The sequence below is a fragment of the Phacochoerus africanus genome, chromosome 13, assembly GCF_016906955.1.
Source record: "Phacochoerus africanus isolate WHEZ1 chromosome 13, ROS_Pafr_v1, whole genome shotgun sequence".
NCBI classification, from domain to species: domain Eukaryota; kingdom Metazoa; phylum Chordata; class Mammalia; order Artiodactyla; family Suidae; genus Phacochoerus; species Phacochoerus africanus.
In genome coordinates this window covers 18294128-18306654 of record NC_062556.1, presented here as the reverse complement: position 1 = coordinate 18306654, position 12527 = coordinate 18294128, and the positions used below count along the sequence as shown (strand labels likewise).

The window sequence follows — 12527 nt, the reverse complement described above, 5'->3', positions numbered from 1 at the left end:
ATCCTCAACCATTGAGCAAGGCCAGGGATCGAACCCACATCCTTATGGATACTAGTTGGGTTCATAACCCACTGAGCCACAACGGAAACTCCCCTAAGTTAGTTTTTATTCATAATGTATGTCTTTCAAAGAGTCTCTTAGGGCTCTTTCAGTGTCCGTAAAAGCCCCCACCCCCCTCTAGTGAAAAATAGCATGGCTGAAATAGTATTTAATAATAAGAAATATTAAGTATTTATTAATTATTATTAATAATTTAATAATCCAATAATAGGTTGGATTCAGACTTATTTTGTCTTAGCATTTTGCATCTGGCATTTTCCTGAGAAGTCTGATTATCAGTCTTATAAATATTCCTTTTATTTTTTAATTAATTAATTTTTTTGCCTGCACCCATGGCACGCAGAAGATTCCAGGCCAGGGATCAAACCCTCACCACAGCAGTGACAACACTGGATCCATAAACTGCTAAGCCACAAGGGAACTCCCAACATTCCTTTTAGATAATACACATTTTCTGAAGGTTTCTGAGTCTTTGTTTTTATTCTTGATATTACAAAGTTTATCCTTGGTTTGTCCAGTGCTATGTATTAAGAAGTTTATCTTTCTTGGTATACAGTGAACCCCTACAGGGCTAATGTGTTTTCCATTTCTGAGAATTTTTTGGTGATTACTGCCTCTTCTTCATTCTAATTATCCCTCCTCTTGTTATTTCTTTGTTCTGTGTTCTGAATGACTTACTCAACTTAGTCTTCCAGCTTACTAACCGGCTCTTCATCTGAGTCTATCTTTTTGAGTTTATTCAACAACTTTTTATATGCAAGATATCCAATTGGTTATTTTTTCAAAATTGTATATTATTTCATGGATGAGGTTTCCTTCTTTAGCTCTTTGATATTAAATACAATAATATTTATTTTAAAATTAATGTCAGGATGCTTTATTAACTCTCTTCTTGAATATAAGTCCATTAGTTTGGTTGGTTTTATTAAGTCTCTTTCATGGTATGGCTTTCTTCAGATGTTTGATTATTTTCAGTTGTGTACGCATTTCCTCTGAGAGGATTTGTTCTTCCTTCTGCTCTGATGTGTTTGTGGTTGGCATTATCTCTACAACTTCTTATCTCTTTCCTTTCTCTGGAGAGGTCCCACAGACACAGTCTGTAGAGAATTCCTTTTTGTTTTCACCATGAGGTTATATTCTTAATTCTTTTTAAAAGGTTAACATTTCTATAGATTTGTTTTAGCAGTGGGAGTATTTATCATATGTTGACTAACATCTTGAGATTGAAAATTGCTGATCTCTTTTTGACCTTTTAGTCCTACCTCTAGATGTATAGCTTAAGGGAATAATCAGAAATATGCATAAAGTGTGTTCCAGCATTACTAATTATACTGGAAAAATAGAAACAAACTAAATGTCCAATATAGAGGTTTATTAATAGTACTAATTAATACATTAAAATTTAATTATTCTTTAGTATTATTTATTTATTTATTTTGCTTTTTAGGGCCACACCCACGGCATATGGAGGTTCCCAGGCTAGAGGTTGAATTGGAGCTGTAGCCGCCAGTCTACGACACAGCAACATTAGATCCGAGCCACATCTATGACCTACACCACAGGTCACAGCAACGCCAGATCCTTAACCCACTGAGTGAGGCCAGGGATCAAACCTGCAACCTCATGATTCCTAGTCAGATTTGTTTCCACTGAGCCATGACGGGAACTCCTAGTATAATTTGATATATGGATCATTCACCAAAGTACATTATACAGCCACTTAAAGTCATATTATAGGAAAATATTAATGATGGAAAGTGCAGGTCATATTATTAATGAAAGATTATTAATGAAAGATTTTATATACACTAAAATTCAAATTTTGTTGTAAAAGTATATACTGAAAGAATAATAATGATTGCTAGCATTTATTGAGTTCCTTGTATGTGCCAGGTACTATTACAAATGACTAAGTCTTATCCTCATAGCAATCTTTTGAAGTAGTTAGCACTCATATTACCATTTTAAAAGTTTTTAAAAGTTTTATAAAATGGAGATCATTTATAATAATTAACATATACATTAAATAGGTGATTCTTAATTTTTCTGTAATTTTCCTAATATTGATATTTTGTATGTTTTTCCAGTTAATATAGATTCTTTTTCCCATAATAATTCATGCTGTTTTATAAGATAGAGCTGTTGTTATAACAATCTCTTTTTTCTTATGTATCTTGTTGTTTACAAATATGCACCATTCCTTATTGTTTTCCTTACAGAATGTTTCATCCATTCATGGACCCAAAGATGGAGTTGGTTTTTATTTTTAAAAAGATACTGTCAATAATCTGATACGGCTATACTCACTTGATGAAGATGCATGGACTTGTCATTAAGTTGGACTAGTGATCATTTCCGAAAGTTTCTTCAACCGCAGTTTATATTTGAAAATTCAAGTATCAAAGGATATTTGGTTTAGAATGGTATAAAGATATATTTTCTCTGAGTACTGCAAATTTCACAGAGATCACAGTTGGATTCCACTTATGTTCTCCAATCAAAGTGATTCAGTTCTTTGATAAAGTTAATTTTGAAGAATTTTATGTTTGTAAACAACACCAAGAGATGGGAGAAAAAAATGGTAGGTTGAAAAACCACTGTTAAACTTTACGTTTAAAAGTATATGGACTACTTAATCAAGCTGAATTGTGGAATTTTCATGGTTTTTCATTGCAAGTGACTTCTCTGAATTAGAAGGAATTAGGGATTTATTCTCATGTAGCAAGAATTTTGACTTTTTGTAATTCATCGTATATCTATAATTCTAAGTCAGTACTTTAATGTACTTTTTAAAAATAAACTATTTTGTAGAAAATTTTCAGATTATAGAAAAATTGAGAGGATAGTACAGAGAGTTACCATATTCTCTGCACCCAGTTCTGCCTACAATTAAAATCTTAGAATTGGCTGGTACATTTATAACAAATTAATGAGCCATTGTTGGCTTATTACTATTAACTAAAGTCCGTAGTTTATTCTTATATTCTTAGTTTTTACTTGATGTCTTTTTCTATTCTAGGATCCCATCCAGGATACGACATTACATTTGTTTATCATGTCTCCTTAGGATCCTCTTGGATATGAGTTTCTCAGACTTTCCCTGTTTTTGTAGGATTTTTTATCTGAGTGTTTTGTAAGATGCCTCTCTATTGGAGTTATTGACTGATTTTTTTTTTTTTTTTCCTCATGATTAGACTGGGGTTATGGATTTTAGGGAGGAAGACCATAGGGGTAAAGTGCCATTTTTACCACATGACGTCAAGGGTACATGTTATCAAGATGATTTCTCACTCGTTGACGTTGAGCTTGATCAACTGGCTGACGTAGTGCTACATGGTTTCGCCACTGTAAATTATTACTCTGTTTTTTCTCCCTTTCCCTATTATATTTTTTGAAGGAAGTCACTATGTGCAGCCCACACTTAAGGAGCAGGGATTTATGCTCCGTTTTGAGAACAGAATTATCTGTATTATTTGGAATTCCTCTGCAAGGGAGATTTGTCTCCTTTCTCCCATATATGCACTTATTCAGTCATTTTCTTATATCAGTATGTATTCATGGATACTGATTTTATAGTTTGGGTTATAATCCAGTACTGTTTTATTTGTTACTCAGAATGTCCCAGGATTGGGCATTTGAAGCTCTTCTAGTCAACTTCCTGTAATGCCTGCCTCAACGTGGGTGGGTTTGGTTTTGGTTTCGTTTTGGTTTTGGTTTTTAGCTCTTCCTTGTTTTCTGGTACTAGATGATGCTCTAGGCTTATCTTCTATATTTCCTGCCGTAGTCTTAGAATGAGCTGTTTCTTGAGTGAGCTCTGATTCCTTTTATTGGAGACTAGTATTACAAACCAAGATTTGGGTGATGTGTTCGTTGATACTGGGGTGTCTTGCTTATAGGCCCTCTCAGCTTACAGAGTTAGGTGTATAAAAATATACTTGTATATATACATATCTATAAATATTTCCATATGTAACCATCTATATCTATGTTAAGCTAAACATGAGATGATACTGATGTTTCTGGCTCTAATCCATTACCATATGGATCATTGTAGCTTACTGTCCTTGCTTATCTGTAAATTACCATCATGTTATCCATTGCTTAATTCCAGTACACATGTATAACGGTATCAAAGAAAATAAACTTCTTCCCAGGTGGGATACCTCAGTGCGTGTGCAAGTTCCTTTTGCCTTTAGTCTTAAGACTTATTTCTGAAGTTATTTAGGTCAGGACCTTTCCCACTTAGTCCTTCAGTGAGGTTGTATACATTCCTTCCTGGGATCCCTGATCTCCTAAGTGATATTTTAAAATTTCACTCTTTGTGCTTTAAAGTTATGTGGGTTTTGACGAAAGCATAAAGTCACATATGCACCATTACAGTATCATACAGAATAGTTTCACTGCCCTTTAATGTACTTGTAATAGAAAGATTGTTACACAGATTATAGTACTGATTTCACTGGACCGTTATCTAGGCCAGTGGTTTCAAACTTTCTTTTGGTCTCATGACTACATTATACTTTTTAAAGTATTTAAAAACCCCTTAAAAATATTTAAAACCTCAACATCTTTTGTTTACATGGATGATATTTGTTCATGTTTACTATATTAAAAACTTAGAAGCTTCAAAAATGGTAATTGGCACATTTAAACAATAATAAACCCAACATGTTAACATAAGTTACATATTTGTGAGAAATAGCTATTTTCTGAAACAAAAAATTAGAAGGCCATTGCTTTATTTTTTTCCTAAAATTTCTCTAGTAGTTGGCTTAGTAGAAGAGAGATTCTCATATCTGTTATGTTATGATCTGTTATGATCTGTTATGATATGTTGCTTTGGTATAAATGTATAAAGAAAATGAGGCTTCACATAGATTAAAAAGTTGGGAAAAGGTAACATTTATTTTTATTTTTTTAATAGTTGACTTACAATGTTATATTAGTTTCAGGTGTACAGCAAAGTGAATCAGTTATACGTATACATGTGTCCATTCTTTTTTCCCATGTGGGTTATTACAAACTGTTGAGTAGATTTTCCTATGCTATATAGTAGGTCCTTGTTAATTATGTTTTATACAGTAGTGTGCATATGTTATTCCCAACCTCCTAATTTATGTCCATCCCCTCAAAAAACAGGAAGAATATTTTAACAGCCTCTCAGATAATTGTGGATATTTTTCTTTTCCTTAAGTAGTCATTCCTTCAAGGATAGTTATAGTGTAGAGTATGAATTCATATCAGTGAGCTTTTTTTTTTACACTCTGTTACCTTAAAATCCATTGGTTTGTCTTGCACTTTGAATGCGTCTTTTACACATGTATGATTTTATAGCACCATGCATTGGCCACTTGGAAGACATTGGTTCAATGAATTATGCAGATTTTCCAACTGTTGACACATTTCATTATGTAATATTTTAAAATTACATTTGTTAATATTGTTACCAATATCATCAAAAGGTGATTATTGAGAAGCTCTCAAGCTTATCATGGCAGATGCAAGTTTTCCAAATTTCCAATTTTAACTTGGTTGCTTGAATTTTTCTTTTTCTGGCTGCACTCATGGCACATGAAAGTTCCTGGGCCAGAGATCAAACATTGGCCACAATTGCAGCCTATACCACAGCTGCAGCAATGCCAGATCCTTAATCTGCTGCACCACAAGGAAACTTCATTGATAGCTTGAATTTTATCATTAGCAACAAATGCTATCGGTTTTGTCCTTCAGCTCCTAGGCTTACTTTGTTCAAGTTTGAGAAACTGTGTACCAAACACCCACGTCAGAAAAACCATAATTTTTATTAGTGGTTCTTTTAAGTAAAAATGGTTTTCCATGGAAAAAAAAGTGGTTTAGCTTACTACTCAGCCTCATTTGAGACCGCCATTTTATTGTGATAATTATGTTGCCTTATCAAGGACTTTCTTAAGTGAAAATGGTGGTAAATAAAATAATGACATATTTTGGTTTGGTGCAACTGCCTTAATTCATACTATGGCACCACTGTTACTCACCAGTGCCTTTGAACCATCTGCTAGTGCCAGTGTAGGGGGAAAAGGCAAATGATGTCTTGGTATTGCCATTAAAATAGTTTGACCTAGCATATTGTCTGAAAGGAACTGGGAACCCCCAAGGGTTCATAGCCCACACTTTACTGATCACAGGTTCAAAGATGTCTTAGAAATTTTCTAGACCAATGCCCTGGGGCTCTTCCAAGGGTTGGATGCCAAACTATAGATATAAACATATACACATACCTGGGTCATTATCAGTGTGTTAAGTAGGCAGTCCCTAAATATTCATTTAAAAAGTGAATTCAGATCAGTGATTCATGAGCATTGCCTCTTTACAAAGATTTTCTATCTCAAGTGAGATTGGAAGACATAGTATAACTGCATAATTTACCGGTCTTCCTTCTTTACAAAGCCGCCTTACCTCTTGTTTCATGGTTATATTCTTGTAATAAATAGTCATGTCTAGCTAAGCAATGGAGCAACTTTGGGTAGACAAAGTTATCAGATGGTATTCTTTTCTGGAAGCAAGTAATGGCGATATTAGTATACTGATTTTTCCATTCAAGTGCCTACTCCTGTATTCTATCCCCATAGTTCATTTTTCTTGTACTCATCACTTAGACGTTGATATTCTACAGAAGATCCTCTTCTCCTTCTTTGTAGTCACATCTCCTTTGTGGCTTCAGCAAGATTTTGTGTGCTACCTATTCCAAAACTTTTATATCTGTCTGGACCAGATCTTACTCTGGATCTGTGTATCCAGTTTACTCACCCTACTTGAATTTCTCACTTGTCTCTCTACTTCTATTCCATATCACAGTGAATACTGTTCCTATACACATGGTTGCCTGAGTCAGAAACGTAGAAATCATTCTTGACTCCTTCTTCCCACTGCCACTTGAGTGATACTTTTGAGAAACAAATCTAATCAGATAAAGATGCTTAAACCTCTTGAGTGACTCCCCAAAGCCTTCCATATGAGAATAAAGTTGCTTAGCATGGCATACAAGACCCTCCATATCACAGTACCTATCTGTCTCTAAAGCATCATTTCTCATCCCCTTTGTCCTTTTACATTGCATTTTTTCCAAATGTTGAAACCTTTGCCTGAGGTGTGCTGTGGGGAATTAAAAGTAGGCTTAGTCTCATGTGGTACAAAACAGGCCAGAGTGTTAACAGGGAAACAGCTCCCCTCCTGAGGCTGCTATGGTAACAGCAAGTGTAATTAGCCAGAGGTCCCCTTAGGGTAAGGTGACTGCCAGGGAGAGTTGGGACTCTGAGACCTAAGCCTCTTTTGAAGAATCTCACTAAGGGAAAATATTTTTTTTGTAAACTTACTATGCTGTCTGCTCATAAGTCCTCCCAATGACTTTTCAAGTGAAATTTCTACAAAACAATTATGTTCCTCCTTTGAGTAAGGCCCTATTAACTTTAAACATTTTATACATTAATTTTATATATTTTATAAATAATTTGTGCGTAATATTTTAGGTATTTTTGTTACTTGTAAACATGGCATAAGATTTGGCTTTCACCAGTTTATTTTAATTGCCTTTCTCATTTTTGTTTTCAACTTTGAAAGGATTATTTCTCTAGATAGAAAATCGTTAAGATATTAGCTTGCTAGGCATCTGAAATGTCGATTTATCTATATAACTTCATGAGAACTTTATTATTTTGCCTGATGTAATTGTGGACCTTTTCCATAAACAATGAATGTTGTTTACCATCAAATGATCAACCACTGCATCCATCCCCAACCACATGCCCTGAGGGGAATTCAGAGTGGAGAAAAGTAGGATACTGGCCCTAGATAGTTAAGATACATTATCTGAGAGAAGTTTCCCTGAGCCCAGATTCTTGCATCTCCCCAGCTATAGGAAAGCACTAAAATCATTAACTTGAGATGTCTGTTTTTTGACTAGCAGTAATCTTTTGATGTTTGGCTACATGTTTTATTTTTTCCCCCAACAAAAAACTCCAATATATCCTGGCTCCTCCCTTAACTCTTTGGTGCAGTTCCTCAGAGCTGAGAAGCTGTCTCCCAGGTTGTAGTCCTCAGTAAGTTCCCCAAATGAAAATAATTTGCAACTTTTAAGTTGTACATTTTTGTATGATCAGCTTAATTATTAAAAAGTTAATATCAAAGACATTTTAAAGCATTGTTTCAGCAATTGTTGAGATGTTTCATTCTGAAACCATCCACTTCCATACTTGGTGGAGATTACCTCCCTGAAACTTTTTAAATGCATATGTGTCTATGAATATGCCCACTTCCACCCTAGAATGAAGTCATTCCCTCTGTTTTCCAGTTAGGAAATAGTATTACTAAAGTTCCCAACACATTTTTTTTTTAATTAGCAGAATAAATGAGATTCCTAGGTCATATTCTTTCTTTCTAGTTCTTTGTAAAGAAACGGTGACCAAAATCTTTTTCCTTAAGGAAAGTAATAGACAAATTAAATCTTGATTTTATTTAGAAATCAAGTGGAGTTTAAAAACATGTGCCTTAGGAAAATTATAGTCTATCCCTATTGAGTTCTTAGGCTATTAACCTATTTTTACTTTAGGTGATGCAAAAACTTTCTGGATGGAGCTGGAAGATGATGGAAAAGTGGATTTCATATTTGAACAAGTGCAAAGTGTGCTACAGTCACTAAAACAAAAAATCAAGGATGGGTCTGCCACAAACAAAGGTATGAAGTGATAATAACTGTCAGCCATTTCATACTAATATTGCCTGCTGGCAATGCAGTGTAATTCTATTTCCAGGATTTCTGTTTGTTTTAAAAGTCAAATAATTTCTTTTGTTTTCTAAGAACCTAACATCAGTTCTGTTTGCGTTTTGTGTGTGTGCTCTGCTTCCATAAAAACTTATTTTTGTCATACCATGGACATTTTATAAAAGTGGGTAAAGATGATCACTTGGAATAACAGCTACTGAATTTATCTTTTTGTCTCAGGCTACCTTTTTCCTCATTTTATCTTTTTTTTTTTTGTTTGGGGGGGAGAGAGGGAGGTGTATGATAAAAAAGTACATATAAAAATGTATTTGACCTGCTTTAAACAGAACTTGCCCTAGTGGTCTTCAGAGAGCAAACCCTTGTATTCTCAGTTGTCATCCAAGTTTTTATTTTTTCTATTTCTTTAACTCAGGTGGTTGTAGAACATAGACTTTGATATGGAAACTTCCTTCATTCCTTTAGAACTTATGATTTTTCAAGCAAATTTTCCCCCAGAATATTCTTTATTTTTCCCCAGAATATTCTTAAAACTTTCTGGATATTCTTATGACATTAATCTGTTATGTGCTTGTCCACAAAGTTAATACTATCATTTATTTAAATATTCCTTCTCATTCCTACCTGAATAGGGTAGATCTAGGTTTGAATCCAGTTCTACCACTTCCTAGCTGATTGCCCTGGTGTGAAGATAAAATGAGATAAAGTATATAAATTGCTTAGCACAGTAGCTGACGTCTTGAATAAAGGTGATACTGCTTCTGATTATTTTCATTCTTTTTTCCTTTCCTTACCAGAATACATCCAAGCAATGATTCTAGTGAATGAAGCAACTATAAATAGTAGCTCAACATTGATAAAGGGTATGTACATTTCTAATCCCAATCTGGAGTATTCTCTGCTATTTTCTTGATTTAAAGCAGGTCAGCCTTAGTTATGCTAATTAAAGACAATTCAAAATAAAACTATAAGATCCATAAATGTAAGTTATAAAAAGCAGTTTCCTTATTAAATGAGTTTCCCTCTCTATCCAGAGATAGGAAATGCACACCCTAGTAAATACTAAACTAAACCTCTTGGGGAAGGAATGAACAAATGTATCTCCTCTCCAAAAACCTTCTCCTATAAGAAAGGCAACTAGAATTCCAAGACTCCAAACTGCTGTAAACCTGCTTTGTATAAAAAACAATACTAGAAAGATACATTCTGGTATAGATGATGGAAAATTTTTTCATGTCTAGATTATTATTAGAGCATCAGTCTTCTAAACTCCAAACAAATTCATTTTAGAAGGAGTTGAACAAAGATAATGTACTAGGATTAGAAAAAAAATTGAAAAGTTATTTTAGATAAATAACAAAGTCCTACTGTATAGCACAAGGAACTATATTCATATCTTGTAATAAACCATAATGGAAAAGAATATGTATATGGGAGTTCCTGTTGTGACTCAGGGTGTTAAGAACCTAACTAGTATCCATGAGGGTGCATGTTCGGTCCCTGGCCTCATTCAGTTGGTTAAGGATCTGGCATTGCCATAAGCTGTAGTATAGGTTGCAGATGAGGCTTGGATCTGGTGGAACTGGTGCTGCAGCTGCTGTGGCTATGGTCTAGGCCCACAGCTGCAGCTTGGATTTAACCCCTAGCCAGTGTGTAGCCCTAAAAAAAAAAAATAGGTGTGTGTGTGTATAAATATATATATATGTTATATATATATATATAAATATAACTGAATCACTATGCTGTACACCAAAAACTAACACAACACTTTATTTTTATTTTATTTTTTGCTTTTTAGGGCTGTACCCATGCATATGGAGGTTCCCAGGCTAGGGGTTGAATCAGGGCTATAGCTGCCAGCCTACATCACAGCCAGAGCAATGCAGGATCCGAACCATGTCTGTGACCTACACCACAGCTCGCAGCAATGCCAGATCCCTGACCCACTGACTGCCAGGGATTGAACCTGCCTCCTCATGGGTACTAGTCAGATTCATTTATGCTGTGCCATGACAGGAACTCCTAAATCTTCTTTCTTTATCTATATAATAAAGAGGGATATTTACTTTCCAATAAGCCAAGGATGACCTTGGATTATAGACTATTCTTTTATTTACCTAAACTTTTTTTTTGTCTTTAGTAAGACTGGTGCACCAAAGGAGCAGAGAAAGTTAATAATCTAAGGCAGGATGAGAATCACTTTTTTTAAGGTCCATCGCTGCATGGGAAAAAGCACAATTAAAAACAATTTTTTGAACCAAACATAGAATATTCAATGTATCCTTTTTTTTTTTTCTTCAAGATAAGACCAGGAAATCTATAACTTTTTTCATTAAATACATAGCCTATTTCTATTGGAGTCATGTTAGAGACTAAGAATAGGTCAAGTTGAAAAAGAAGAGCAAGAGATGAAATAAAGTGCAGAAAGATATAGGGGAAACTAAGAGAAATATGAAAATACAAGTGGGGAGACAAAAAGAGCTGCCCAAATGCCTCCCTCCCTGCCCCCTTAAAAAATAGATAGTAATAGAATAATGAGAAAACAAAGGATACATAAACTTTTCCATTTTCTGACCTTTTACGGAGCCTTTAAGAGTTATGTTGTTTTGGAGTTCCCATCGTGGCTCAGTGGTTAACAAATCCAACTAAGAACCATGAGGTTGCAGGTTCGATCCCTGGCCTCGATGAGTGGGTTAGGGATCCAGCATTGCCATGTGCTGTGGTGTAGGTCGCAGATGCGGTTTGGATCCTGCGTTGCTGTGGCTGTGGCGTAGGCTGGTGGCTGCAGCGTAGGCTGGTGGCTGCAGCTCTGATTAGACTCTAGCCTGGGAACCTCCATATGCCTCAGGTGTGGCCCTAAAAAGACAAAAAAAAAAAAGTTATGTCGTTTTTCTGTTAAATATAAGCAAGAAGTAGGGATATTTGATGTTCGCCTTAAAGGTTGTTTAAAATTCGGGGCAATTAGAATTTCTGCAATAAGAATCTCTTCTATACTAAGTCTTTTATTTTTATCCTATCTTATTTTCTTAATGTTCTTGAAAATGTTGACACCTAATTTTTTGGCTCAGTCTTAAAATCTTAATATGTTTGCAGATTTAGGGGCTCCATATGTCTCTAGTCAATAAAGATATTGTTTAGGCATTAAAGTGAATGGTGTACTTTTTTTTTTTTTTTTTTGCTATTTCTTGGGCCGCTCCCGCGTCATATGGAGGTTCCCAGGCTAGGGGTCGAATCGGAGCCGTAGCCACCAGCCTACATCAGAGCCACAGCAACGCAGGATCTGAGCCGCATCTGCAACCTACACCACAGCTCACGACAACGCCAGATCGTTAACCCACTCAGCAAGGGCAGGGACCGAACCTGCAACCTCATGGTTCCTAGTCAGGTTCGTTAACCACTGCGCCACGACAGGAACTCCTAACTTGGTGTACTTTTTATCATGTTTGTAATTTTTTCATGTAGATCATACATCTGTGACTCAGAATGCACAGGAAAACAAGTCAAGTTCATGGCCCTCTACATCATACAAAGACTCTTTTCCGGAAAACCTGACTCCTCTGTATGTATATAAGTTAAATTCATTTATGTTGTTAATATTTTTGCTTCCAGAAAGAGATTTATTGTTACTAATCATTTCATGTAAGAATAGATAGAATATAAAAAAGGATTCTTTCCCATCAAAAATTTTAGAAGTTTTGTATTTTATGTAGGT

General features: G+C 35.1%; 1 protein-coding gene across 5 annotated transcripts in view; it reads left to right on the top strand.

Moving 5' to 3' along the window:
* The window catches only part of SETDB2 (SET domain bifurcated histone lysine methyltransferase 2), a 93785-nt gene that overhangs the window by 6340 nt on the left and 74918 nt on the right, over positions 1-12527 (top strand). For all 5 annotated transcript variants that reach the window (XM_047755916.1, XM_047755913.1, XM_047755911.1 and 2 more), the window contains exons 2-5: positions 2280-2641; positions 8645-8770; positions 9613-9678; positions 12278-12374. In XM_047755916.1, coding sequence (XP_047611872.1) covers positions 2626-2641; positions 8645-8770; positions 9613-9678; positions 12278-12374 — 305 coding nt within the window. In that variant the 5' untranslated portion in view covers positions 2280-2625. The remainder of the gene's footprint in view (positions 1-2279; positions 2642-8644; positions 8771-9612; positions 9679-12277; positions 12375-12527) is intronic.